We start from the raw sequence: 27,241 nt of genomic DNA, 5'->3' as shown, positions 1-27,241 counted from the left end.
GCGCAGTTAGAGCGCCTCTCTTCTACCCCCACAGGCCAGCTATTCTACAGAAACTAGGCCTAAACCCAACAAGTAATCTTAGACCCACACACCCCACCCCCTGGGCCATTGAACAACTCCTCACCGTTCACCCACTGCCAAAAAACATGCATCCAGTCCATCATCAAGCTAGACGCACAGCGCGCGCTCAAGCTCTTTACAAACACTACAACTCCCGCCCCGGGGGGGTGGGAGGGAATACACCCCCCCCTTACCAGAATACACCATAAGCGTCGCTGTTAGCGACTTGTCGCCGCAAACAGCGGGATCCGTCAGAATGGACACTTCGCTAGATGCCGAAGAAGCGGCAATAGCACAGGCAATCTCCTTCACCACTGTCACACTAATCTTTAGCGACTCGGAAACTGCGATACAAAATTTCGCCAACGGACGGTTTCACACAACCGACATCAATACAGACAACCGCTATCAAAATTCTAACCTCCGCTCAATCCCCCGTAAGGCCCATCCAGTATAGGTCCCAGCACACGCACGCCACCCAGGCAACAAGGCCGCCCTTGACACCGCTCGAGCATACGTCAACCGAGCAGGGCAGGCAGCCGAGCCAGGAAGCGCCCACGCTAGAATGCTTACGTACCATGAAATCTCACTTCATTTCAGGGAGCAAAGATTTCATTATCCACCGCCTCATAAACCCTAAACTAAATTGGAGCAGATGACGTGGCGCCAGCTGCAATCCCGCACTTCTCTCCTCTGCCCATCTAATACTTATACACCCAGGGCTGTTCTGGCCAGAGTTCACGCTATACGGAGCCCCAAAGGCAGATTTCCACCACGTCCTTTCTAAATGCTCTGAGCTCCAGCCACCTTCTGAGTAGCTACTCGCCGACCTAGAGCAATGGGAGGTCGCGGTGTCCAGCTCCGACCCAGCTGTCCAGAAACAAGCCGGTGCGTAGGGCTTTCGTAGTCGCCGAGTTCCACCAACTGCCGGCCCCTTCGCGCGACCAAGAGCCGGCCCAATACTAGCATGTAAACAGAAGGCTCCAAGTATTCATTAAATTTTTCATCGTCACCCCCACCAGCACCTCCGCGGTCTCCGCAAGTCGTTTACCAACGCGGCAAATGGCGTAGCGGTGTTTCCTTCCTACCACATCCCGGTGCGCCCGCTTCGACGGCGGCTTTGGCACTTAAACTACACGCGGAAAGACGCTTGAAACAACGTTGGCCTCGGCGGACATTCTTATATATATATATTTTTTTTCTTGCTAGATTTACTAGCCATACAGGCTCCAAGTACATGCATGGAATAGCCGAAAGCTTCGTCATACCGAAACCGTGTCACACAATTACTTCGTTAAATCGCGAAAAGAAATATACGGCTTTCAATGCAACTGAGATCGGGAAATGAAACTAGTTCGTTACATCGCGAATTTCATTAAACCGAGTTTCCTTCTATCGAGGTTTGACTGTATAAAACAAACTAAGCTTTAGTGCCAGGGTAACCAGGCTGCTGTTTTAATAAACAGTAAAGATAGATTATCGCTACTACAACTACTTATTATCTTGATACAGCGTTAAAGTTGTTTTTAACGACTTTTGTAGCTCAGCCGGAACGCTAGAAAACGACCAGTCGAATGTGCCACGAGTAAATTGAGATGGCAAAAGTGTAAGCACATTTCTTGAATTGTGAGGTAACTTTCCCGCAAAGCAGCCGGTCAAACTATTTGGCAAGCAAGTGATCTGTGGACAGCATTGCTGGTTTTACGTGATGGAAAATTTAGGCGCTGCTCCCGCATTGAAACGGTAAGCTTTGATGGCAATCAAATCAAACACATTTCATCCATTATCATACGTGGCAGTCGTGTCCCCCTCTCCTCTTCTCCCTTAAAACTTGTGTGCGCAGCAGCGTCAGCGCATGACAAACGCATGAATGCCTTATTCCCAGCTTTTCCTGTTCTTTTGCTCTGGAGAGACATGCGAACTTTAATGATTATTGAAGCCCTTAAAGAAAGAAAAATTTCGCCATGAGAACACTTCGCACAGATATCTGACTCGCCCCCCCCCCCCCAACCTACAAGACGAGGAGGTGGGGGAGAGGGTCAAGGCACACCTCGCTGCTCCGTCCCCCGCTGCATAAGCACTGGTACGCTGATGGCTACCCTTCCGGGCAGCTACCAACTTTATTATTATTAATCGTAAGCATCTGTGCAGTCATCATCATTATATATTACTACCCCTGTCAGACCCTCCACTTCACACACAAAAAAAGCAAGAACCCTGGAACCGCCTCTGCGACAGTCGTCATGCATCGTAAAAAATAGATAGCTGGTTCAATGCAGTTAGTGCTTTAGGAGGCATTGCTCGGATCAATCAAGTCGTCAACCAGCAAGCAGAAAAGTTGCTCCTAAATCTGCTCATCGCCAACTTACTTCCGGCGGCGTCGTGGAAGCTGCAAACATCGCTCCAATATGGCATTTGTGAGGCCATTTACGCGCATTTTAGAATTACCTTGTTTGATTAATATTACTTCCACCACGCCACTGCTGGCTGATCGCCGCATTATATTTCGGGGGGAAAAACGCTTAGTTATTAACAAATCGATATTCTGTACCCCAGTTGTATTACTAAAGTACAACACGGTTTAAACGCAGATGTTTGAACTTGGTATACATAAGTGCTCTACCGCGACACCGATACCTCAATTAAAATGTCCTAGGTAAATGGCATGAACGATAACACTAAAGAGAAATATAAGTTGAGCAGTAAAAGCGAACTACACATCTAAACTATCAAGAAGAAAAAAAGAAATGCCACTCTTACCGTGACAAGAATCTTAAGCCTGAAAAGATGCAAGAACGAAACACGAGTGGCGATGCCCGCCTGAAGTTCCCGCCCACCTAGCCGCGACATCATGGACTTAGAGGGCGTCTGGTCAGATCTAATCTTTTATCGGTGAACATACGTACTGTATTGTAATCTACCAGAGCTAAATACTGAACTTACCGAGTCTTAAGAAAGCTTACCGAGCCACATTAGTACAAAATCGAAAAAAAATGAGAGAAATTGCTTTGAAATTTGCGACGTCACACTGACGCACCGACCAGATATTCCGGTGTGAAAATTTAAAATTAACTTTGACCTTCATTTTCCTTTCTAATAATTCACCTATTACCGAAAAAATTAATGAAAATGGTTTTGAAAGAACACTGTATCCGCCTACACTGATTCAGTGTTCCTCTTTAGTGTCCACTTAAATCACTGCCTTCAGAGTAGTCCCTCTCCTTCTCCCTCATGCAAACTAGCAAATCTTGCATTTTGACAATTATCAGTTCGAAATTGCATTGCACATCACGTTGCCTCGAAAGGACTGGCTCAACACATTTCTCAAAGGCGTAAAAAAGAAAGCGCGTGCATTCCATTGCTACTACGAGACTGGCATTCCAGCAAGAACCGGCATAGATTTGTTGTTTTTGCCACCTGAAATTAGAACACTTAGCGTATGACAAGGGACGCACAGTTATAAGGTACAGAGCACTGGTCAAATGCTTTTGTCTTTAGAATTCCAGTCAAACATCGAACAACCATCTTCCCACGGCTCATTATCTACATTGAACACCTGAAAAATAAAGCCTCACATGCCCCCTCGGCGACACGAAGGCACTAATTTACCAGCTTCATTACATATCTGAACTGAGTGGAGTAGTTTTACTGATCACATCACTAGCACTCGTGGCCAGGCAATTTTATCTATTTCTGCGCCTGCTTACTTGTGTTACCATGGCTGTGGCAGTTTTTTTTTTTTTGTCATAGTAAAAATGTTTATAATGCTTGTAAGCAGTATTTGTTTAATTATTAAGTGGAGTAAGATGGCTGGTATGTCTGGGCAATCAGACAAATTAAATTACGAGATCTATTGTTTCGAAAACGCACAGTGCGGTACGAAGGACACCGTAAAAGTGCGCTACAGGTTAATTTTGACCATCTGTGCATAATGTGCACAGGAAGTGGGGTACACTGCTTTGCATTCCAGCCACATTAGAATGCAGCCGCCATGACAGGGAACTGAAACTGCACCCTCACGCTCTGCACCGCAATTCCACAGCCACCACATCACACCCCGCTAAAAGATGAGCATTATTAGTACGAGCATAGCAGTGACAAGTGATAGCTCACCACACACACTCAGCAAGATAAATATTCAGAAATGATTAGCCACACAAAGCATACTGACATACCATGATTTTATTACATTCGTCACCAAGCAAACACTGTTAACATTAAGCACATACCATCAGTGAGTGGGCCTTCATGTATACATACAAAAGGCCACCAGACATAAAAAAAGCACAATTCACATTAGTATATAAAAATTGTCTTCAAAACCACTGCCACTAAAATCGACACACTGCATTCCACAAGAAAAAAAAAAGGAGGCGACAATAACTAAGACACAACTTTGGATCGGTGTTTCATCTCGCGTGCCAGAGAGCTTTTCAGAAGTCCCACACATGCAGGCCTCTAAAAAATGAGCAAGACTTGTCTCTGGGAAACTACATTCACTAAGTCAACAAACAACCATGCATCTGTATAAACACACACAAACAAGAACACACACTGAACTGCCCATGCAAACATTTCATTGGTAACAGTCACTGCATCTAAAATCTCAATACAAAAATGGCTGGTGCGCTGTGCCCATTTCGGGCAGGGAAAATACAGGAACAACTCCAAAAGTGGACAAGTCCTGGGTAAAAACGTAAAAAAATAGACTTCGAGACTGTTCAACACATAAGGAAATACAATGCTAGCACAGGGCAAAATAAAACAAGTGCTATTTAACCAATAGAAAAAGCCAGCGGCATTAAGTGGCAAAACTAGGACGTTTGCATCGCATTGTGACATGTGCCTCCCAAAGGCACAGCATTTGCCCTCCTTTGCTTTCTCCTAAAAAAGTGAACACTTAGTGCAGAACTTGCATTAGATGACCAATGTCCAGCAGACTATACAGCATTCAGGTAGTAATAATACTTCTGCGTTCAATAGCTTTGGCTTCACTCGGCACACAAGACCCATTAACACTACCACTAATGCACTCAGCTGCAAAAAAAAAAAGACGAAGTTAAAGCTCCTGTCACATAAGTAGTGTGGTCCACTGATAAAAGGAACATAAGATTGCAGGGCATGAGCGGATTTCTCTTAGCTAAAATTTTAGAAAAGCTTGCACAAGCAGACGACTCACTGTAGGTGCTACCGTCTCCTCTGTACTCATCTGCGTAGTATGCCTAACTGCTTCTACCAGCAGTCGATAGCTGGGATCCACACAGAGTGTGAGCACTCTGTGAGCACTTCTGTGCTCCCGTTAGCAGTGTAGTGCACTGTACATCCAGGGTCCTCTAAGTAAGGAAGAGCAAAGCTTTCAAAGCAATAGAAGTCCAAAAGGTTTGCGTTTGTGCTACATGGTCTCCTAAAAAGCCTTTGCTAGAAAACCAGCACAGTCCAACATTTACTCCATGTTGAACATGCCCAATAAATTTAGCCCACTGCAAAAAACAGCGCCTTGCTACTTTGTTCACTTGTACAAAGCCTTTTTTTTTTAACTGTGAAAAAAGATCATCGCTACAACAACAAAGCAAACTTGCAAAATTACAATGCCACTTGATGTGGACATCGCAAAAATCCACCATGCCACACCACGAATTTTTATCCTGTTAATTTTGATGAAGCCTACACAAGCAAAAATCTGGCAGAACACCAAATGTTGGAAACCATATGTACCTCGCTTCCAATTCCTTCTACTTCTTTGAACAAGGTACGCTGAACCTGTACCCCCATTCTCCTTTGACATAGGTAAGTATTAGGTTAATATAATTTGTGTGTGAGAGATTACTACAGCTTGCAAAAAACAAAACGCTGTTACAACCACAGTACTGTAATGCTCTTGAAGTTACTTAAAAGTAGATACCTGCGACAAACGTAGGTGCAGCATCAATAATTTCTTGCCTACGTGACATTTCAAGAACCACTAACAGGTCAGCCATGACCGATTTCACCTTCTACACATTGCACTGCCAAGTGGCTTGACTTAACAAAAACACAATCATTAGGTATTTGTATTCTAGCCCTACCAGGACCATGAAGGATAGAAGATGCAAAATCCGCGGTTACATTAGTTAAACATTGTCTCTGAAAGAGCACAGAGGCACTGCATGGGACCAAATGCCATATACGCGCATCTTCCAAGTTTCCAAGGGAAGCCATCTCAAATGTCTTGAGAACTCTCCCACATCTCACAAACCATGTGTTATAGTAGTTGTCGTATTTAATATACAGAAATCGACCAGGCATCTGCACTACAATTAGAACAAGGAGTGCAGTCCCTCAGTAAATTTAAAATCTTCCTTCCATTTACCACCATCACCATTACCACCCAAGTAAAATTTGTAAGCATAATTAATCCGCTGGTACATGGGGAAGAGCGTACACTACACCTTGAACATTATGTCATTCATAAAAACGCTGAATAGTGTAGAAGGCTTGCAAACTTTGCAAGCAAGTCAAGCACTTAGATGTAAAGGGGAGCTCTCTTGCAAGTGTGCCAAGAAGCATCACTTTTGACAACTGTAACGGTGTCATGACCGTCGCAAAAGGCTGTCCGTTATTTTGGTCACACTGGGCCTCTTGTTCCTTGATGCATACTCCTCTTTGCCTTAAAACCCAAACAAAGCCTTCATCTCGTCCATGCTTTCCTCTAACGTCCTCACAAACCTTTCAGAGTTTGTGCTCGTGCAGGATTTTTTGGACGAAACATGAAAGAAGATCTTGGAGTTGTTTGGAAAGATGTAGGACACTCCGTAGCCGTCATCGGACACTGGACCGAAACCACCTCCAGGAGAAATCTGCATTGTAGGCCAGCAACAGATTGTTGATGATTGATTCGCGGGACTTAGCGTCCCGAAGCTGCACTGGGGCTATAAGAGATGCCGCAGTGGAGAGCTCCGGATTAATTCTGACCACTTGGGGCTCTTCATGGTGCTCGTAAATCTCATGGCAGCCATGGAAGGAAGTTATTATTGCAATGAAGCAATTTAAGATTGCGGTTACAATTTACAACAAGTAAATGCAAGTTACATTGTCTAAACTCTATTCTGGGTTTTCATAATTCTGCTCTAAAACAAACAAGCTGTTAGGAAAGATAAGGTGTCATGAGAAGACATCTTATACGCACTATTCTCAGCCCTACTAACTTTGATGCACCTATAGTAAGCATTAAATAAAATATTGGCTTATGGTATTGCAAATGCCAGGGCAAGAACAGAGGAGGCAGTGTTGGATTGCTTTAATTATGCATTTCTGCAGGGTCCCAGCATAGCAGAATTTGGGAAGCACTGCTGCATTGCAATGAAACAGCTCTACTAGACACCACTGCAATACATGCATCATTCATTACCTTTGCCTGGCCACAAGGGATACGCAATCTTTTCCACGTCTACCGAACTCTACTCAAGACAAACATCTTTGTATCCCATGCTTTTCAATACTTTCCCTGTGGTAAACAAGAAAGACTTGCCTTGTTCCTGAACACCTCGAGGTCCGCATCTGGCGAGTAATCCAGCTGTGTATGCGGCGTCTGGCTTGTAGACAATGTCCAGGGACGCAGAAGCACGTTGGTTAAGAATTCACTTTCCTGTATGAAAAGTATGTAAGACAACAGGTTCATCCTGAGCCAAAATTAAGCGAAATTACAACTAAAGAGGATGGCAAGGGACCCATTCATATTTCTATGGGCTAAAAGAACTTAGCAACCTAGCCCAGCAATTTTCAATTAGTAAGCTAATCATGCTGCTTGCCTTTACATTGTCTCTGAAGTTCCCCTCCTTCTCGACTTTGTGAATGAAGCTAACTCTTTGCACACCATAGTTTGGGTTACATTCGTTCTATATTATCCTCCTAGAGATGGCAACCATGACTATGTAGCTTTCATAAATATGAAGCGGCAAGGTAATCAAAATGGTAGCGATGGTGGCGGCTTTGATAAATACAGTTTCAGACCGGTGGTCACAGCAAAAAGCCCCGAAAATTGGATGGCGAAGGGTTCTCACATCTGAAATTTCAGGCGTTCTTATACATTGACTCTATGGGACCTGGTGGTGCCGCGAAGCCGTCCCAATTATCGGCCGTCCGGAATGTCGGTCGTTGACGGTACACTGGCAACTCCTCCAGCGGACAACATGGCGTTAAAGAGGATTCTTTACGATTCCTCTCTGTTACTCGAGCTAGCATTACTGCGACTTTCGTTCTCTTACAACAAAATTATTGCTCATTTACCTGATAGAAGCGTAAATTCCCTGAGTTTTCTCGGATGGTGGACACCGGACGATGGCATTGCACCCAACATCTAAGCAATGCGCTGTGAGCTTGGAAGTCAACTGCTAAGAATGGTAAAGCATCAGCGATGTCCGTTGCAAATGGCATGGAAATGCTTATAACAAATATTTTTAAAAAAGTGGTTTCATAATTGGTGCTGACAAAGCAGTAAATATTATTTTACTCATTTTTTATGCACTGCTATCAAGGCTACACGCTTCGATGCAGCAAAGTGGGTTTCGCAAGCGGACTTGTTGATGAGTGCTTCTTACACAAGTGTTACTAAACCCTTCCACGTGACAGCCTGCAAATGACGGTAATGGCAAACTTCACTCACTTAAAGTTACACCATATCTGCTTGTCAGACTTGCGTACCAAAAGCAGACAGGTTGTGCTGGTTATGACATGGAACTCACATATTTCAGACCCTTGCAGGCCACATAGAGAGCAAAAAGGTGCCTGTCAACACCCTTGCCGCTCATTGCGTCCCTGTAGAGTCTTTGATGCTTGGCACTTGCACGTTTAAGAAGCCGAATTTTCTCCTCTGTGCTCACACTGTTTTCCACCATCGCCCTGGCAAGGATAAGAGAAAAGAAACCTTAAAGGAAGCAATCGAAACAAAAGAACAAACAAAGAACTAAAATTTAAGTGGCAGATTACATTTTTTTTTTTTAATAGTGCATTTCTCTGGCAGAGAAATACCAGTTCATAGCAAAAAAAAAAAGAGAGCCAAGCTGCTGCTTTCTGAATTCCGTGCCTAAATGGCGGTGCTGATGTCATAGTGACATTGCAAACTACATGAAATTTTATGGAAAAGACAAGGAAGGCGAAAGTTGGAAATTAAAGATGATGAGCAAAACGTGAACAAAGTAAAAGCGGGAGCCAACATTACGACAAGTGCACTTGTCTTTTTCGAGGCGACATAAGCCCTCGTCTTGAAAAAGACAAGTCCACTTGCCGATACGTTGGCTCCCACTTTTACTTTGTTCTCGTTTTGCTCATGATATTTTATGTAGTTCATGATATCTTTACCTGGTCATGACTAGTAAAAATTCGAGGCCCTCAGTTCCTCATCTTGCCTTGTACATTTGGTGTTTCTTTTTATGCAAGAAAAGTCGACAAGCTTGCCAGGTTAAATTTTCTTTTTTCTTTAAGTTCAGCACGATTTATTATCAGAAAACAAGCGGCTAGCTTCTGGCTAGTAATCCAGACAAGACAAGAAAGTGAACACTTGAGGTGATCAACAGCCTCAGCCTGGAGCCAACATATTGAGAAGGGGATTCGCCTTCATCAGGGCCCTACCAGTAAATGTTGCCAAAACTTAACATGTCATGGGAAACCGGTGCGAGGACGAGAGCGGTGGACCTGGTCATTTACAGTAAAATGTCGTTAATTAGAACTCGGTTAATTCGAAATCCCGGATAATTCGGACCGGTGGCTTAGGCCAACCCGATTAACTTGAAGATTTGGGGCGCTATACGACAATTCCCGATCCCAATTTCACCGCGAACCCGACGAAACGATGGCCATTATGGGCCGTGAGGCAACGCCACATGTCAATCGCAATTATTTATAGACTAAGGGCCCGATCCGTAGTACTGCTAGCACAAACATCAGTCCACAGTACGCCCCACGCACTGCCGAAACGCGCACCTGCAGAGAAGATGCGCCTCACTGCAACGCAGCGGACATAGCGGTTCTTGTCACGTGCTCTCGTCCCCCACTCCGCACACTCCTTACAGTTGCAGCGGTCGCAGCGTCAGCGCGTGTTCCGTGCCGCTGCCACTGGCTGCCATTTGCCCATTCTCTCTCTGTGCCATTTCTTTGTGCGCGGTGGTTAGGGTGCTGCAGCTAGCGTGGTGTTCTTCTGTTTATCTTTTTTTTTCTGAACTGTGCAGAAGCGCCAGTGAGCGAAGATTCCAAAGTATAAGATCTCAACACTGCAGCAGAAGTTCTGCTTGATCCAAGAAGCGCGTAAGAACGTGTGTTCCTTGACCGAGTTGGCTGAAAGGCGCAGCGTGCCCTTCTCGACGTTATCCACAATACTGAACAAGTCGAAGCTACTGGAGGCCTACAGCAAGACAAATTCTTCGAATCGGTCGCGAGTACGGGTTCCCACATACCAAGATGTGGAATCAGCTTTACTTCGCTTTCGATAGCTGCAGAAAGCAAACGCAGTTTATCTTCCCGTCAATGTAACGATACTGTGGGAGAAGGCGAACAACTTGGCTCTACAACTTGGGCACGAAGAGTTTAAGTGCAGCAATGGATAGTTCAGCCGTTTTAAAGAGCACAATAATTTGACCTTCGTAGCCATCTGTGGTGAGAGCGGCAGTGCAAACAAGAGCATCGTTGACGACTGGAAGAAACACACATTGGCTCCGTTGCTTAGCGAGTACAGTGCAGACAATGTATACAACCTTGATGAGGCAGGCCTTTTTTACATGATGCTGCAAACAAAAAATGTTCACAGCGAAGGACACCGCGGTCATGGGTCGAAAGCAGGGCAAGGAAAGAATTACCGTTCTGTTCGGCGTGAACATGTGCGGTAAACACAAGCTGCCACTACTCATAGTTGGAAAGAGTGGGAAGCCTCGCTGCTTTAAATATGCACGGCTGCCGCCAAGCGATGAGCTTATCTACCGGCACAACAAGAAAGCCTGGGTCACAGGCGCAATATCTGAAGATTACGTTCGGCAGCTTGACCACAAGTTCGCAGCCACAGGCAATAATGTACTCTTCGTTGTTGATAATTGCCCAACGCATGGTGAGATCCCACACCTGAAAGTTATCAGGATGGTATTTCTTCCTCCAAACACCACGTCGATCTCGCAGCCAATGGACCAAGGCATCATTCCCCACACAAGGAAGATTTACTGCCAAAACCTGCTCAAGCACATGCTCCTTTGATACGAGAACGGCAAGGAGTACTCCATCGATCTCCTCGGGGCCACATGTCTTATTGTGTATGCATGGAAGCAAGTGGAACCCACTTTGATCATGTGGTGTTTTGAACATACTGGATTACTGAAGGAAAGCACCGTCGATGCTGACGCTGACTATTCATCTGCACTTCATGAAGAAGGAGCCGAGTATTGCGACTGCATCAATGCACTCTGCGCAGAGGATAGCGAATCCGGTGCAGTCGGTTTTGCCGAGTATCGAAACTTTGAAAATTACCAACAAACGTGCCACTCAGACTTGGACAGTTAAGCTACCACTGATGCGACCATGTGCAATGACAGCGACGACAACGACGCTAATGAGCCGGCCCGAGCATACGCTCTCAGGGAAGTTATCGGATCACTGAACATTATCCGCAGTTTTGTTGAGTGCCCGGGTGTAAATTCTCAAATGCTGCACATAGTTGGCCAACTAGAAAACATGACCCTTGGAGCCTCGAACTACAGGATGCGGGAAACCCGCATCTCTGACTGGTTTAAGTAATCCAAAGATTACCAAATAAAGGTAACGCATTCCTGCAGCAAAATTCTTTGCCTGGGTTGCATTTTTTTCTTTCGTTTAATACAAAACCCTGCTTAATTTGAAGATATCTTGTGGTCCCGATGACTTCGAATTAATGAGGTTTTACTGTATTACTGTGCCGTTTCTGACATGCTAGTCATCTGTTAACGGTGAGACTGATGTATCTCTAATTACAGAAGTGTTACTGTACCAACCTATATACACATATTAGCTATCTTTAGTGCTCATTTAACTCTATATGGTACAATAATTCCTGTACGAATCAATCTTTTGCAAAAGGTATCTGAAATTGAGAAAAATTACAAAATTAAATTTAGAAATGTAAGTGTCAGCAATGCCAATTATAGAATTTGTCAACTTAGTGCTGCAGATAAATATAGCTTTCCCTGAAGTTTCACAAATGTCCATGTGCTGCATTGGACTGAGGTTACACCTTCGGACTCTATTTTTGGAACCTGCTGCCTATTGCATAACCCCTGCCTCGGGTGGCACAAAAATGATCGCCAAATAATCTGTGCCCACATTTTACATGTTTGTGTTTGCAAATTACGAAGTCAGAAGAACCACATGCTGCTTACAACACAGGGAGTTTTTGGCAGTTCACAAGAAAAACATTCCATTAATTGGCAAAAACTCAAGCTGGAATTTTTTTTTCCGTGACTTTTTCCATTCAGGTGCACGTAATACACAATTTTCACTTCATCAAAAAATTCAGACCATGAAGGGTTAAGAACACCACACCCTACTCAACAGGACACTGCAATATGTGGCAACACAAAGTGGTGCTACCATCAGTTTTGATGTAGGGCCTGCCATGCATGCACAGAGTTGTGTGTACAATTAGTGGAAATATAGCGAGACTCACTGGTGCAAGTTTTGTCAAGGGGCGAAATGAGTACCTTGGGCGAGTTCTCAAAAGCTTTCTCTACAAAGTACACAGGATACCAAAACACACTAGGAACAAAGATAATTTGGTGCGTTCAACTAATTGCATGCACAATCAAACCTCATTATTTCGGCCCTCATTAATGCAGAAAACAAGATAACTCATACTCGCCCTTTTGTGGGCAAGCGTATAATGGCTTCAAACCCTCACAAGATCAGAAGTATTTGGCTGCACACCGGTTAAACCAGACTGTTCCATTTGGCATGTCTGAATTGAAGATTTTCGGATTATCGGTGTCCCGATTGAATTATTGGTCAGCAACAGTATAGATCAAAATGCACCACCGATACAAAATGGTAAAACTTCGGAATATATCAACCAGTAACATAACCAACAACAAATGGACATGCATGTGAATGTAGCAGTGCTATCGAGCTGTGTGCCTGTTCCAGCAATGAATGATGCACACAATAGCTCAAGGCAAAAAGGACACAGATGGCTCAACAGCCACTCTGCTCACAGCATGCCAAGGTCCAAACAAAAACCCCAAAACAGCATTTATCGACTCATTACAGCACTGTAAGTAGTTGTCCTTGCACTAGCAATTAATCAACAAGGCCTTTTTTTTAATGTGGACATGTCTCCCAGGTCTTGTGGTGCATGACTTTAACTGAACACCCTAGCGCAGAATCAAGTAGAGACGGACTCACCTGACAAACTCTGTTGCCTCAAGAGTGCACGATCGCACAGTCTCGGTTCGACCGTTGAGATAGAGCCGCGTCATGCTGGCTTCATAGGTCTGGACAAACTTTTTGTTCTCTTTGTAGTATGCAAGTTGCAAAGCCATCTGGATGAATGCATCTGGTGACACCTAAGCAAATATTAAGAGAGAAAAAACCTATGAGGTTCAGGAAATTCCAGCCTCAAGAAAGTGACATACAACAAAACACACACACATATGCATTGAAAAACAAGGGGAAAAGCTACTATAGTTTAACAGCTGTAGGACAGAAATTGGTGTCCTCTGAGTTGCCTGGAAGAGGAGAATAAATGCTCAAAATAAAAGATATGAGCTAAGGCATTTTTCTTTATCAAGCTCAAAGTACCATGATTCAAGTTTAGAGAGGTAAATTAACAAGAGATATTTCTGTGGCAGTCTTTAGCATTACACCCATTCCTTTAACAGTCAAACATGTCAAATTAAACAGCAGGTGCCTAATGCGGAGAGGTTGCGAACAGTTATAGTTTGCTGGTACTTCCACATCACACGCAAGGAAGGAACATGGCAACATGCAGCATCCTTAATCACTGCATTGTAAATAGTCATAACTTGCTAAATAGTTAGCAAATCATGATTAACCAAAGCAAATTATACCAGGAGCTTCCAATTTATTGACAAAAAGCACCAAGATGTACAGGGAGCAAATAATTGTCTCTTAGCCAGTACTTTGTGTCATGCTCTCTAGTAGTGCTTCAAATTTTAACCAACTACCTCACCTCTCAACCTTGTTGCAATCAGCCAACAAATGTACAACCAAATGTCGCTCTGTGAACCTTATCTATATGCACACTTATAGCCACGACATTATAAAGACAGCAAGACCTTCAGACACCCCCCCCCCCCAAAAAAAAAACTAAGAAAAGAAAAATACAGGTCCAAGGAAGGCGTTCTTAAAGTAAGTCCCTTCTCACACCACTGTCTGCTGCAGCCTGGTTGTGAACAAAATATGCAGCGCTTTTTGCTGGACTAAAAAAAAAACGAAATAGAATCTGGACTAACATTCAAAACCTGTAAAGCTAGACTAACCCTTCTATTAGCATTTTGTTTATCTCTCTATGACATAATAGAAGTACTCTATTCACTCGAATCTAACGTGCACTTTTTCCCGATAAAACAGGTAAAAAAATAGCCTGCACGTTAGAACAGAATACAACCCTAAATCTGCATTACCATATCACCATCGGCATTTTAATATGGCCGCCTCGCATGCACTTCAAGCCTCACTACCGTAGCTTTCTCCATGTGCTGTAGTACGTGTGCTTAGGTTAGTGTACCATCTGTTTTCTTGCTCTTCCCGTTTTCTGCATTTGCTCTATCAGCATGGAAGTGCTGACTGCAAGGACATGCCGTGTTCATCACTAAGTAATCAATCATCAATGTAATCTAAGAGCCAGAAAAGACACAAAAAACAAAAGATGGGTGGCTTGATGTTCTTTGAAGTTCCTGCACCAACTCACCGCAACAATTTGACGATGTCTGCCATCACACGGTTAATTATATTAAAGGAACCAAAGATGGAACTTGGCAAGTTACAAAACCTTTACCGAACCACACCAACCAAAACATAATATAACTTTGAAATTCGTGAAGTCGCGATGACATACCGGGGCTGGGGTATTGCTGTGAAATTGAAAACATTACTCTTTGACCTTCACTAGCTCCTCTAATAATCAACCTATCACCACGAAGTTGACAAAAATATGTTTCTGAAAGCATACTGCATCAGTCTACACTGATTTAGTGCTTCTTTTTAGTGCCCCTTTAATAAACCTCCTGAGCAATAACGTCGCAACCAGGTGGTGTCGGTATCTGCTCACATGCACTAGAGTGAAGGTGTGTTGTTTAAACAACTCATCTTTGTAGAAACCACACAGGGCTGTTATTAAATCAAAGTGTCTCTTTCAGCCAAAAAGCAGCACTGTGTTGCACTTAGTTGAGTTACGGAACAACTTCGACTCGAGGGGTGTTTGAGAAAAAGCGGGCAAGTCCTCGTGGAAATTGCGCCACTTCAGCATTGAAGAAATCGTACCATTCAAATTGTGAGTGAGCATATAAACTGGGAAGCAATATGAGCAAGGGAAGTATCAACAGGGTTCCGCTATATTTTCAGGGTAATTGCCGGGACTTCAATAATGGCGCACTCCCTCACCCTGCATTTCTTGATGATTCCTTTACCCCAGTTGTCATGGTCTCTCACGAACAGATCCAGGTCATCATTTGCCTGAAAAAGAAAAAAAGAAAGTACCATATTCAAGTACTTCAATCTGCATCCTGACGTGTTAATACATCTGTAGTGCAGCACTGAATTTAGCACAGTTATTTGGTTTTGCAAGAGCAGTAACTATCGTTACGCAACTATGACATAACTTCATTTCCTTTTGCCTGTAACTTGCTGCTTAAAAGTGTGCCCCTACCTCATTTAAAACAATACAGAATGTATAACTTTTTTTTTTTTTTGCTTATATACTAGGCCCAACAGTCATGCACCCAAGCAGTGCAAGATAGCCAACTGTTTTGTAGGAGACATTTATAAAGTGGGCTGCCCCGTTAGCCACGAGCACAAAGTCATGCAGCCTGCAGCCCAAGTCTAATGCCTACCTTTATGTTAGAAATCCAACACTATACTTCATATGGTGCACTGACTGACCTAAATCCCCTTTGCTTGATATAACAAATAATTTTTCACGAAGAAATAATGCATAAACAATCAAAGTTGATTTTCTAAGTAACCAAATAGCTTTCGGAACTCACTGAATTAATCGTGCAGCTTTAGAAATCACTGAAATGCATCAGACGAATTACCAATACTATGAAGATGGCATGCTTAAGACTTTAATTATGTTTCGATGATTAAAGCATGATGTAGTGGTGTGTAATGCTTTTGGATGAGTAAAAGCAAAGATTTCTGGAAGGTGAATAAAAGATTTCATACTTTTATTTTCTAGCATTTCATTGGTTGCACTTTAGATGTTATCAAAACACACAAACAACTTCTGCACAACTTGTGCTTTCTTTTTCTTCGCTACTGCGGATACCACACAATATCTCTCTCAATACCTGATGCGAAGTGAACACTGACTATGGTGTAGAGCAAATGCAAGAAGGAACATTATCGTTCCCATTACCCAGTGACGAAACATTCGACTCGCACACACTGATCCCAGAGGTCCCCACAAGCGAGCGACGCCTTCTTACAGCACCTAGTGATGGCTTTTCGTGAGGACTGCCTAAATGTCCGAAGTATTAGATTCGGCAAGGAATGAGTTTTATTACACAAGTTGCCTACAATGCTGCATTCTCAGATGATTACTTTTGGGAATTCCTTCTTTTTTGCAAGGTTTCGTGTGACTAGCACCAGGTGCATAGGCGTCGATGAATTGACAGCATTCCTTGCACAGTGACAAGCACGCTATCTAACCACAGTGCCAGGATTGCTCTCACCCGTTGAAGTGTCCGGTTCTACGAAACTGAAAGTGGTATACTTGAAAGATTGTCATCGTGTTTCTGCGTGCACATATGCTTGCCTGAGATGTGCACGCAGCAATACCTACTTGCATACACAATCCTACAACCTGCGGTCTGAATTCTGACCTCTGTCATACTGTCGCTACAGGTAGACGAAAGTACAGTCAATTCATTGACAAAAGCTTCATCCCCTAGCAACATAACAGAAGTCAACTGAGCTGCAATAGCTGAATGATCGCAGGCTTTTTCACAATAGTCAATGCCCGACAGTACCTTCACTTAATATAGGCCTCATCGGTGCATACATCGTGGACCTCCGAAGCTGGTGATCCTTAAAATTGATTGAAGAAGTTTCTGCGAACATGTTACTATTTAAGACGTAAATGAACAAACACTAGAAGCACGGAACTCGCACGACGAGTGGCAAACGCAGCCGATGCAGTCACGTGCAGCCTTTTATCACGAAGTGGATTGGCTTGGCTTGCCCTGCCGTTCGGGTGCAGTCGGTGACTACAGGAATGACCAGGCTTTGCTAGTTTCAGTTTTGAGGATGTGCCAGTGATGTGGCCGATGTCGTGCCAGCCACGTATTAAAATTACAATATCACCATTTTTGCAAGATTTTGTGGCCAAATTGGCACACAGTCATGCACACAGTCTAAATATCGGACGGTGTGCTGTAAGCTGTCTAAAATTTTCACCAAGACGACACGACCATGGCCGTGGTGCATGAAAAGCACACACTAGTGGTGGTCAGAAGGGCGCAGCTAGTGTGTTAAGCACAATTGATATTTTCTTATATAGTTATATGCCAAAGTGACAATTTATCATGCGAGGTTGTTGCAGGCACGACAACATATCAAAGGGGAATTCAAAACATACGTGTCTATGAGCCCTTTGCTGGGGCCACACTCTAGCGACATTATACTTTAGTTGCATTTCTCTTGAGTGTCCCTTAAAGATGGCAAATGCAGAGAATTGTGAGCAGGAAACTCCCCCACTGTCTGGAGTTCAAGCTTCTGGTGTGTTAAACTACAATCTCTAGTTCCAAGAAATTTGAAGCAATGTAAGTCAATTGTATAGCAAGTCCAACCACACAGGAATGCATGCTCCTTCCTAGTAACAAAGAAAAAGAAACGCTGCTGTCATACCTTCCTTGCTTTGGCCAGTGCCTCAGTGATATCTTTCTCCAGGTCAGGCGAAATGTTCCACACGAGACGCTGGGGCCGCAGGATGGCATACTGCTTGCACTTCTTGCCTGGCGGCATGCACCGGCCAGATTCATCATACAGCTTCTCAAGCACCCTGGACAGGAACACAGACAGTGGCATTGGCACAATAGAGATCCGCGCAACTGTTCAGAACTTCAGGGAGGGCGGAAGAGAGAGAGTGAGAAAAAGATCGGTTGAAAGAGAAAAGGAAAGCCTGCTTGCTGCACCGTAAGTGTCTAGCATGGCTGGCGCCTGAACAACGGTCAGCAGTGCGGGGAAGGAGGAGAAGGAATGGAAGTGTGATGGAGATAGCAAGAGTGCTAGGAGCTGATACTAACTCTGTTGGCATAACTCTGTTCAAATAACAACCAAATATGACACCAAATAATAACTCTGTTTGCAGCTCTGCGAGCACTAAACATGCTCAACATGCACACTGAAAGTGACAAGTCCCACTACACATGCTAGCTCACCTATCAGGGGTGTGCAAGTAGTGATTTTTGAGACCAAATCGAATACGAATCAAATAATGCCAGGAGCGAATCGAATATTGAATAGATTTTGAATAGTTTTCAAATAATGAACAGCCGTTATCCCAACTAATATAGAACAATGTTTACATCCTAGTATTCTGAAAGTTTGCAAGTTTCTGTCATTACATGGTATGTTATGAAGCCTTGTTTATTAAAAATGCAAATGGAGCATTAGGAGCAAACAAGTTGTTCCTTCGCATGCACAGGACTCCTCAGAGAGCGTGAATGATCGCTTAGCATGTAAAGTATGGCTACCTAAGCAACATAGCCTGCCCACTATGCCAGTTCTCATGCTTATTTAAGCCTATACTGTGGGCCCGGCGGTGAAAATTTACTGTATTTTTGCTCCAATTTTATGTTTAATCGGGCACAGTTGACATTTTGAAATATTTGAAAAGTATTTGAAAAATATTCACGTTGATGAATATAGTGATTATTCGATTCGTTCTTCGAAAGTCTTGAACATTCGCACACCCCTATTGTATACACTAGGCACACCATCAATCTTGAATTTAATTAAGGAGCCCCACAACATCATTTAGGATATGTGTGGAATATGTCTGGCATTATAAGAGCATGATCTCAATAATGTTATCCAATATAAAAGCATTTGAATGCACCTCATATGAGCAGAGTTATCAGCAATCAAATGTGGACCCTGCAGTGCCTTTAAAGCTTTTCCTTCCTCCTGCACCATCACCTCTATACTCCAATTTCTGCCACTGCAGTGATACACAGCGATTCCCACATTGTTCTGCTAATCACTGTCAGTTTATCCCACTACCCTGTTTTGTCCACGCTCCATTTCAAAGGGCATGCCAAAAAACATCATGATCATGATCATCATCCCACATTTATGCCTCCCCTCACGCACCAATGCGCCCAATTTCTGTGTATACCAGACTACCGGACATGCTAAAACTCTTTAATGCTGTAGTGAACATGGATGCCGAGTATAAGAGAGCTTTAGCTGAGCATGTCAAGTCTTCTCTGCTCAGACCAGCATATCCTAACAGTTTTCACACATCCACTCAACGTAAACACCGATGTATGCACGCACAATGCTTATGCAGGTAGCAAAAGGCTGAATGTCCTCTTATCCTTTTTTCTTGGATATTTGTGTAAGGATACAAGGTTAGCCATGGGAGTGTTAGCCAGCGTAACCCATTACCATGATGGCAGATGTCAATCATTCTTTTAACCTAGCTAACACTCATTAAGCTGATCTTCTATAAGTACCCAAATACCCAAGAAATAAAGGAGATGGGAGGACAGCCGCCACAGTAGCTTAATGGTAAAGCACTGCACGTATAGTGCAGAAGATACAGGTACGACTTTCACAAGCGACAAATTGCTTTCCGTCCACTTTCATTTCCTTTTTCCTTATATTTCTATGTTTCAATTTCTCTTATGCTTTTTCTGGCTTAACTGCCTGTTTACTTTGTATTGCTCTAAACTGGTGTACTTTGGAGCTGTATGTAGTACAAACTGCTAAATTTGCCCACATTTGAACACTTCTCTTGATGTCAAAGACACTACTCACTCCCTCGTAACGGTGGACTCCCACATGTGAGCCATGGCGGGTGCATCAGCCATGCTGTGCTCGCAGTTCATGCCGGACGTGCAATCCTTGAACACCTGGACGTTGAGCGACTTGTCAAACCAGATGCTCCTGCCATCTCCGTGGATCAGTAGCTTCCCCCTTTCAGTCAGGCCTCTTGGTTCCAGGTCATTCATGCTCACCTGGACACAGCACGGACAGCAGCATTAACTTAGCTTCCATGGGGCACATGGCAAAGATTATAAGGCATAAGAAATTTATTTACCACATAAGTACATTGGGGTAAATAGTGTGGAAGCCAAGATAAAAGCTGCATAATGGCAGCTTGACTGGTTTCACCCACAAATTGAACCATGTAGCAAGCAATGCAATATAGTTGTTTTATGAACTTCTGGGGATAAAAAGAACACAAGGTAAGAAAAAGGTTTCACTACTTGGAATGGTGAAAAAAAAAAGAAAATGGTATACCTCTCAGGCAACACAAAAGAAAGGTGCATTCTTAACATTTGCACTAACGTTTTCTTAACTACATGGCATAGGCTTTGGTCTATCTGTGCTTGTAGAGTGTGAGAGGACGGTAAAGGAGTGTTTGAATGCCATATCTTGCCAAAGAAGACTTGGCAGCCTACTTATGCATAATATGGCAATGCTCGCTGCATCTTGCAGTGAGGGTCGAGCTACTGCAGCTAAATAATACGGAGATGGGGATTATAGACACAAGCTATGTTGCAAGTATCACAATGCTATGTGCATGGTTACATGTCATCAGCGTCAATCCCTGCCAGCAGCTGCTCACATATTCGTTCTATTGTTTGCAGGCAAGCTACATCGAGCCCATTTCCAGTACTTCCGGTATGCAGTGCGCACACAGTCAAAACCCACGATAATGAAACCACGCGACAACGAAATTCTCGGGACAACGAAATATTTTCGTATCCCCGGCAAATGCCCTTGTGATTCAATGCATTTCGTACCTCTAGACAACAAAACGTCGCTGTGCTATAATCCCGCATCAATCAAGTTCACCGGAATGCAACCCCAGATATTACCTACTAGCGCAAGGCTAGCAGGCACCAAAATAAGCTCAAATGTGATTTCTTTGCACTAAAATTGCATAAAATACCACCACATTACGCTTGCGTGGCCGCCGCCATTTTTGTTTACAAAAGCAACAAAGTGCCGGGAGCAATTGCTTGTGCCGGAAACACGTCATGGCTGCTATCTTGTGTCATGATCACCCGTTCGAAGCAGCCTGCCTGTTACTTCCGGCATGTGGCAACCGTTTTTGCACATCTAGTGCAGTGCTTAATGTGCACTTCGGTAAGCAAAATGCAGTAAAAAAAAAAAGGGTAATTCCACGTACCAATGACGTGGAATTGTTTACGGCACTTGAGATGGTGGCCGCAGCATGGAGTGCCACGCATAAGGCCGTGATAAGCGATTGTCCAGGAATACACATTCTTTGCTTCAAAAACGCTGGTTTCGGTGCCACTCGACAGGTATCACGAGCGGATTCAGCACCGGACATAGATTTGCACGAAGGGGCCGTAATCTCCATCGATTGCTTTCGCGTATAGTACAAGATACGATCACTTTCGCACTTGGCACCGGACAGTTCGGTGTCTACAAGCGACAGCGTGCACTGTAGAGTTGGGGCTGCTTGCGTGGAGCACTGTTGTTCTGCATCCAGTGCAGAGTTACACAAAATCTCGCAAAAGTGATCGTATTTCCTAAAGAAATTGACTGAGAATACCGCTCCACAGCAGCGCTGCCACTGCTGATCTACGCATGCCGCGCCCTTTGTACTGTCAGCAATGCGGTTCTATACGCTCGAGCAAAGATTGCCACGGTAGGCCAACATAATTTTGACAGTAAAGTTTCGTTCTGCAAAGCATTACCTTTCTGTGCTGTCTCATCTTGCAACAATGAAATTCTCACGAAAGTGATTCCTTGTCGAGTTCGTTATTGCAAGGTTCGACTGTTTTACTCGCATCTTTTACCACACTTTTGTTGCACTCATTAATTTATAGTGAAACAACATTGCAATGCGCTTAAGGTCAGTAAAGACTAGGCCAATAATCAATGAATTGCCTGCCTTATGAGCCGCACTGGCTTCTTATTAGGCCACTGCACTAGTGGGCTAATATTAAATGCTCTGTGTAGCACAGATAAAAGCCTCTGGGTGGACACATCTGGCATCGCATCGTTCAAGGAAAGTGACAGTGAATGAGCAGGCAGTGAGGCTTTATTGAAGGAATACTATTATCAAAGTACTATAAGTGTTCTTGATACACATTTCTATGCAAATAAAACTTGTTTCTTCTTTTTGTAGCCCTAAAAATAATTATTGCATTATATTCGGGTTTTTACGGTAACCATACTTATTTTATTAAAATGTAGAAATGATACAGAAAAGCGAAATGAATGAGAATGAAAAGACAACTTGCTGCAGTTCAGAGCCAAACCCACATCTTCTGCATCGCGAGTGCACTGCTCTGCCATTAAGTTCCCGTCCTACCATCAAAGCTTCTTGCGTATTTGTGTATGTGTACTAGATCTGGCTCTGGTGGCAAATGTGGAGCCTCCTTTCAACTACAGATGTCTCCTCTACTTATTTTTACATTTCAATTATAAAGGAACAGTTATTTTCTCTTATACCTTTCCTGTCTTGTTTGCTGGTTTCACACGGTCGTAACTAACAAAAGAAAAAGAATACAAGCTCCTTAGCTTCTCTTATTCTTCTCAAGCTAACTACGTAATAATGCAGGCAATACTTACAAAAAAGGTGGCCTTTTCAATGGCACTCAGGCTCTCTCTGTTGATACCACGAGAGAAGTGCTTCTGCCGTATCTTTGCCCATGTTGCCCTGTCTAGTGTGGTGAGTGCAGCCAGAGATGCCTCAGCTTCACTGGCTGTGGAAAACCAAAAGCAGAACCACACAACTCCTGTCACATCATCATTTCCCCTACAAGCACGTTAGTTTAACAAGACATCAGAGATTAGTCAAGAAGTGAAAGCACAGCTTCACACACTCGAATCTCAATTAATTCTGCCCTAATGACAACAGCCCCAGGACCAACAAGGATGTTGGAGTGATTCAAAAGCAGGACGAGACTTCCCAGGCTAACGTACAAGGGAATTCCAGGCAAATGCATTGGCTACAGTTAAAGTGCATTGCGTTTCCTTGGCTCCGAGTCCCTAAGCTGTGGTAACCTCACCACACTAGCCAGGTGCACCCTGTCCTCACATGGCGTCAGAGAGCACTGAAAATTTGCATGTTTGCACATCACGTTGCTTGCCAAATGCCCACACCATCTTCCACATGGCCTGTTCTTTCAAGACGAGTGTCTTGAAAGAGAACTTGAAGGGATCATGAAAATTTGTTCGTCTTATCAGAAGAATAATTGACAAATGACCGGGTGCATCCAAATACCTTACTTCAAAACAGTAAATGAAGTAGACTTAGAATAGGGGCACAATGACAAAAAGCATTTATTTAGCTGAATCTGATTGCATGTGTGATGCGAATGGTGTAGAACTTTCTGGAAGACATGCGGGCACCAGCGATTACCCTCGAACCTTCGATGGCTCATGTATAAAAGCCGACACGCTTGACTAGCAGATCAGATTTCGACGATCGCCGACTGTTTTCGCCGCTGTCACCGTTCTTTGAGTGTAGCCTGTTCTTGAGCGCACAAGTTCACCCAGTAAAATGATAGTTTCATCATTCCCACTTTCGCTGCTTTCTTCACCGTCACTACTACGTCATAATATATATACGGTCAAACCTTGATATATTCAACACGGATATATCGAATTATTGCGTATATTGGACATTTTCTATAGCACCTAGAAAATCGCATGCATTTTTAAATTTTTCTTTCGAATGGGGTCGGATGTAAAACGGATATATCAAACTCCACCACCCCAGACCACGTGTGCTCTGTTGATAGCTGGTGAGCTTTCGCAACACCCTCGAAGATAGCGGTGGCGCAATGGGCGTTCCCGACTGCTGCGAACTATAGCTGCACATATCGATCGCACTAAGGGCACCATTTGAACGTAACGGCGTAAGCACGTGGCAGCTTGGCTAATTTGACAATGTCAACGACGCATTGCATTTGTATCTCCGACTCCTCGGTGCCACGCTCTACGCCTGCCGCGCCTTGCGAGGACTGGCGGTTTTCATCCACAATGACGCGCTACAGCATGCACTCACTGGGCTCACTCACAGATGCCTTGGAAGACGCTACTTAATACTTTGTTGTTGACAGTGTTTCAAATTGCTTCGATTGACAGACGTGAAGATCACAGCAAAAGTAGCGGCCAAACGAAGATGCTGCTGAGGTTCATCCCGCAAGCGCTGATGTTGCCCCACTCCCGACTTCAACTGGGGCTGTAGGTGCTTTGGCCCTTCTACGCCTCTACTGCAGCACAACAGAGGGCACCGGCCTATCGCTTGTCGATCGTTTAGATTATGTTGAGGACTCCATGTTTAAGCACGCAGCTGCCAATAAGGAGCAGGCTACGCTGCTGCAGCACTTTCAGCCAAGTACATACTTTGTGTGAAACTTCAAGTAAGTATATACTGCGCCACGGCTGGGGCGCAATTGGGTATCATTGTACGGAGCGCACATTCAGTTTCACCATGCATGATTGGCCTAGGCAGCGCTGACTTAGCGCAGCTGATGAATTGGCACGGCCTAGGCTAATTGCGTGTGGAGCAATCGACCGCTAGCACACAGCTGAGGCAGTTGACCGCAGCCTAGGCCAATTGCATGTGGAACAAACAAATAATGCGCGCTCAGAACAGTGATCCTGGCTCACAACCTTGGTTCATTGATTGATTTACAGAAGATTTTGACACGTCTTTTTTTACATGATTTTATATATAGAATTCTGGCTAAATCGAACTATTTCGAGATCACTGCACTGTTCAATATATCAAGGTTCGACTGCGTGCGTGCATGTGCGTGTGTGCATGTGTGTGACACACACACACACACGAAATTGAATTAGGCCTTGTGGCCTAATTCAAATTAGGACACACACAGTGTGTGTGTATGCACACAATCGAAAATGTGATATAATCTGGCGCAAATTGAATGCTTTGTTAAGGCCTAATTCAATTTCAGCTATTCCAGATGTTTTGTCATAACGGGCAGAAACTTTCCGGAAGTGCTATACCAAACGTGTTTAATGAAATCTTCTCATTAAAACCTCAGTTAAATGGCACTGATGGCCTCAAGAGCTATACTCAGTTCCTGCGTGTAAGCGCGTTTAGTAACACTCTATTTCTTGTCCCAACTAGCCCCTTAGAAGTCTTTTCTTGCTTCAGCAATATAGGTAACAGCCGGTCCCTGTACACCGATGGTATTCATGCACCGATGCACCATCATCCAAATCCCTTACTTCAAAACGGCAAATGAAGTACACTTATAACGGGGAATAAATGGCAAAAAGCATTTATTCAGGTGAACTTAATAGAAAACTGTTTTCAAGTGGTGCTCTTGCTTGGTTTCATCAAGTCCGTGATGGACGTTTAGCGCTTCTGTGCCAATCAACAAGCAGCCACGAACGACGTCATTTCAACTAATGACTTTAAAAATCCTGTGCCTTTGTGCTTCTGTAAAAAGTTCACTAGGGAGTTAAAGCAGGCAAGTGCTACCTCACCGGTTATCAGTGCCGTCTCCGAACTAGCAAAAGTATGCAGGAGCACACCGAGCATGTGGCAAAGCAACGCAACCTAGAGAAAAGTCTAGATGACGTCAAGCAAAGTGAGGAAGGAGCAACGAGGCGAAGCGTCACAGAGGAGGAAGGCAGGCGGAGGTAGTCGAGTTGACCTTCTCTGGCAGTTGCTACAAGTTTCGTTAGCGATACGGACGTACGGGGTCCATCTTGTGATAACATCATCCTCGTGCGCAGTACAATGTGTGCGAGTGAAAGCGTGCGACGGTAAGCTGACAATGGCGGCTCAATCTCACATGCGCAAAAGAGGAAAGGTGGGGGAGAGCGCACCATCTTCTGTTGCACAGTCTTCGGTCACACCATGGCACCGGGGAGGGGAGGGAGGGGGTGTAGTACTTCGGCCGCTTTGGCTTAAGCTTGAACACAATCTGCTTTGGGGACACAGTCTTGGTGAACCGATGGCTCATAGCTTTGCCTGCGTGGTGTTCTCTCTGCTCCGTTTGCGTTAAAGTGATAGACAGCGAGAAGGTCACTGCACTCGCTACTGCTGCGATTCCTCATGCCAGGATCTTGACAGCAAGCATCCACTATCATGTGTGATGTGTTGATGTTTGCCTGTGCGCACTGACGCCATGCTTGTTAATTTATTTATTAGGCGAACGTTTACAAAGGGGCGTTCTACTCTGGCGGCTGCTGCATATGAGGCAGCTTCGTGAGCTGTCTTGAATAGGATCTGCGATGCGGACAGTCTAGGCGTACCGAGGGCCGATAGCTTCGTATGCGCTACAGCACCCATGCGCTTGCGCATCACCCGCATTCACGAAGTGAAACGTCACTGTCTCTTTTTCTTTCCTCGTAATGTTTTCGCGTCTGTCCATGGGCGATGTGTGCCAGAGGCCTCCAGTAGGGTGCTTCAATGCATGCGCATCGAGGCACCCTAGCCTTCAGGATCGGTAGCGGTGGTGGTCACTCTGAATGTTCCATCTTAAACGGATTTTTCCTACACTGAGTTTATGCAAAACCAAACAAACATTCTCACGTTTTCGTTAAATGTGAGATTTCAGCTTAACTGAGTTCGTCTTAATGAGAGTTCACTGTGTACGTGCATGCGTGCATGCACCATATTTACCTGAATCTAGGCTGGCCCCGATTCCAAGCCGACCCCGAATATCCAAAGCCAGAAAAAATTTAAAAACTTACCTCGAATATAAGCCGAGCAAAAAAGTGAGGACATCGTTCACAAAATGAAAACAGCATTTATTTAATA

General features: G+C 44.1%; 2 protein-coding genes across 3 annotated transcripts in view; both read right to left on the bottom strand.

The window, feature by feature from the left end:
* LOC135916043 (unconventional myosin-Ia-like) overlaps positions 1–2,922 on the bottom strand; it is a 215,447-nt gene extending 212,525 nt beyond the window's left edge. The window contains exon 1 of the mRNA XM_065449257.1: positions 2,821–2,922. The gene's annotated coding sequence lies outside the window, so the exon portion shown is untranslated. The remainder of the gene's footprint in view (positions 1–2,820) is intronic.
* Positions 2,923–4,224: 1,302 nt separating this feature from the next.
* The window catches only part of LOC135916041 (carnitine O-palmitoyltransferase 1, liver isoform-like), a 137,507-nt gene continuing 114,490 nt past the window's right edge, over positions 4,225–27,241 (bottom strand). For both annotated transcript variants that reach the window (XM_065449248.1, XM_065449247.1), the window contains 8 exons: positions 23,065–23,198; positions 20,269–20,468; positions 18,133–18,286; positions 15,667–15,738; positions 13,447–13,607; positions 8,781–8,937; positions 7,568–7,684; positions 4,225–6,896 (listed from right to left, as the gene is read on the bottom strand). In XM_065449248.1, the coding sequence (XP_065305320.1) occupies positions 6,708–6,896; positions 7,568–7,684; positions 8,781–8,937; positions 13,447–13,607; positions 15,667–15,738; positions 18,133–18,286; positions 20,269–20,468; positions 23,065–23,198 (1,184 nt within the window). In that variant the 3' untranslated portion in view covers positions 4,225–6,707. The remainder of the gene's footprint in view (positions 6,897–7,567; positions 7,685–8,780; positions 8,938–13,446; positions 13,608–15,666; positions 15,739–18,132; positions 18,287–20,268; positions 20,469–23,064; positions 23,199–27,241) is intronic.

Source organism: Dermacentor albipictus, chromosome 4, assembly GCF_038994185.2.
Source record: "Dermacentor albipictus isolate Rhodes 1998 colony chromosome 4, USDA_Dalb.pri_finalv2, whole genome shotgun sequence".
Classification (NCBI taxonomy): Eukaryota; Metazoa; Arthropoda; class Arachnida; order Ixodida; family Ixodidae; genus Dermacentor; species Dermacentor albipictus.
Note: the sequence above shows the minus strand (reverse complement) of the source record. Positions and strands in the feature narration are given on the sequence as shown.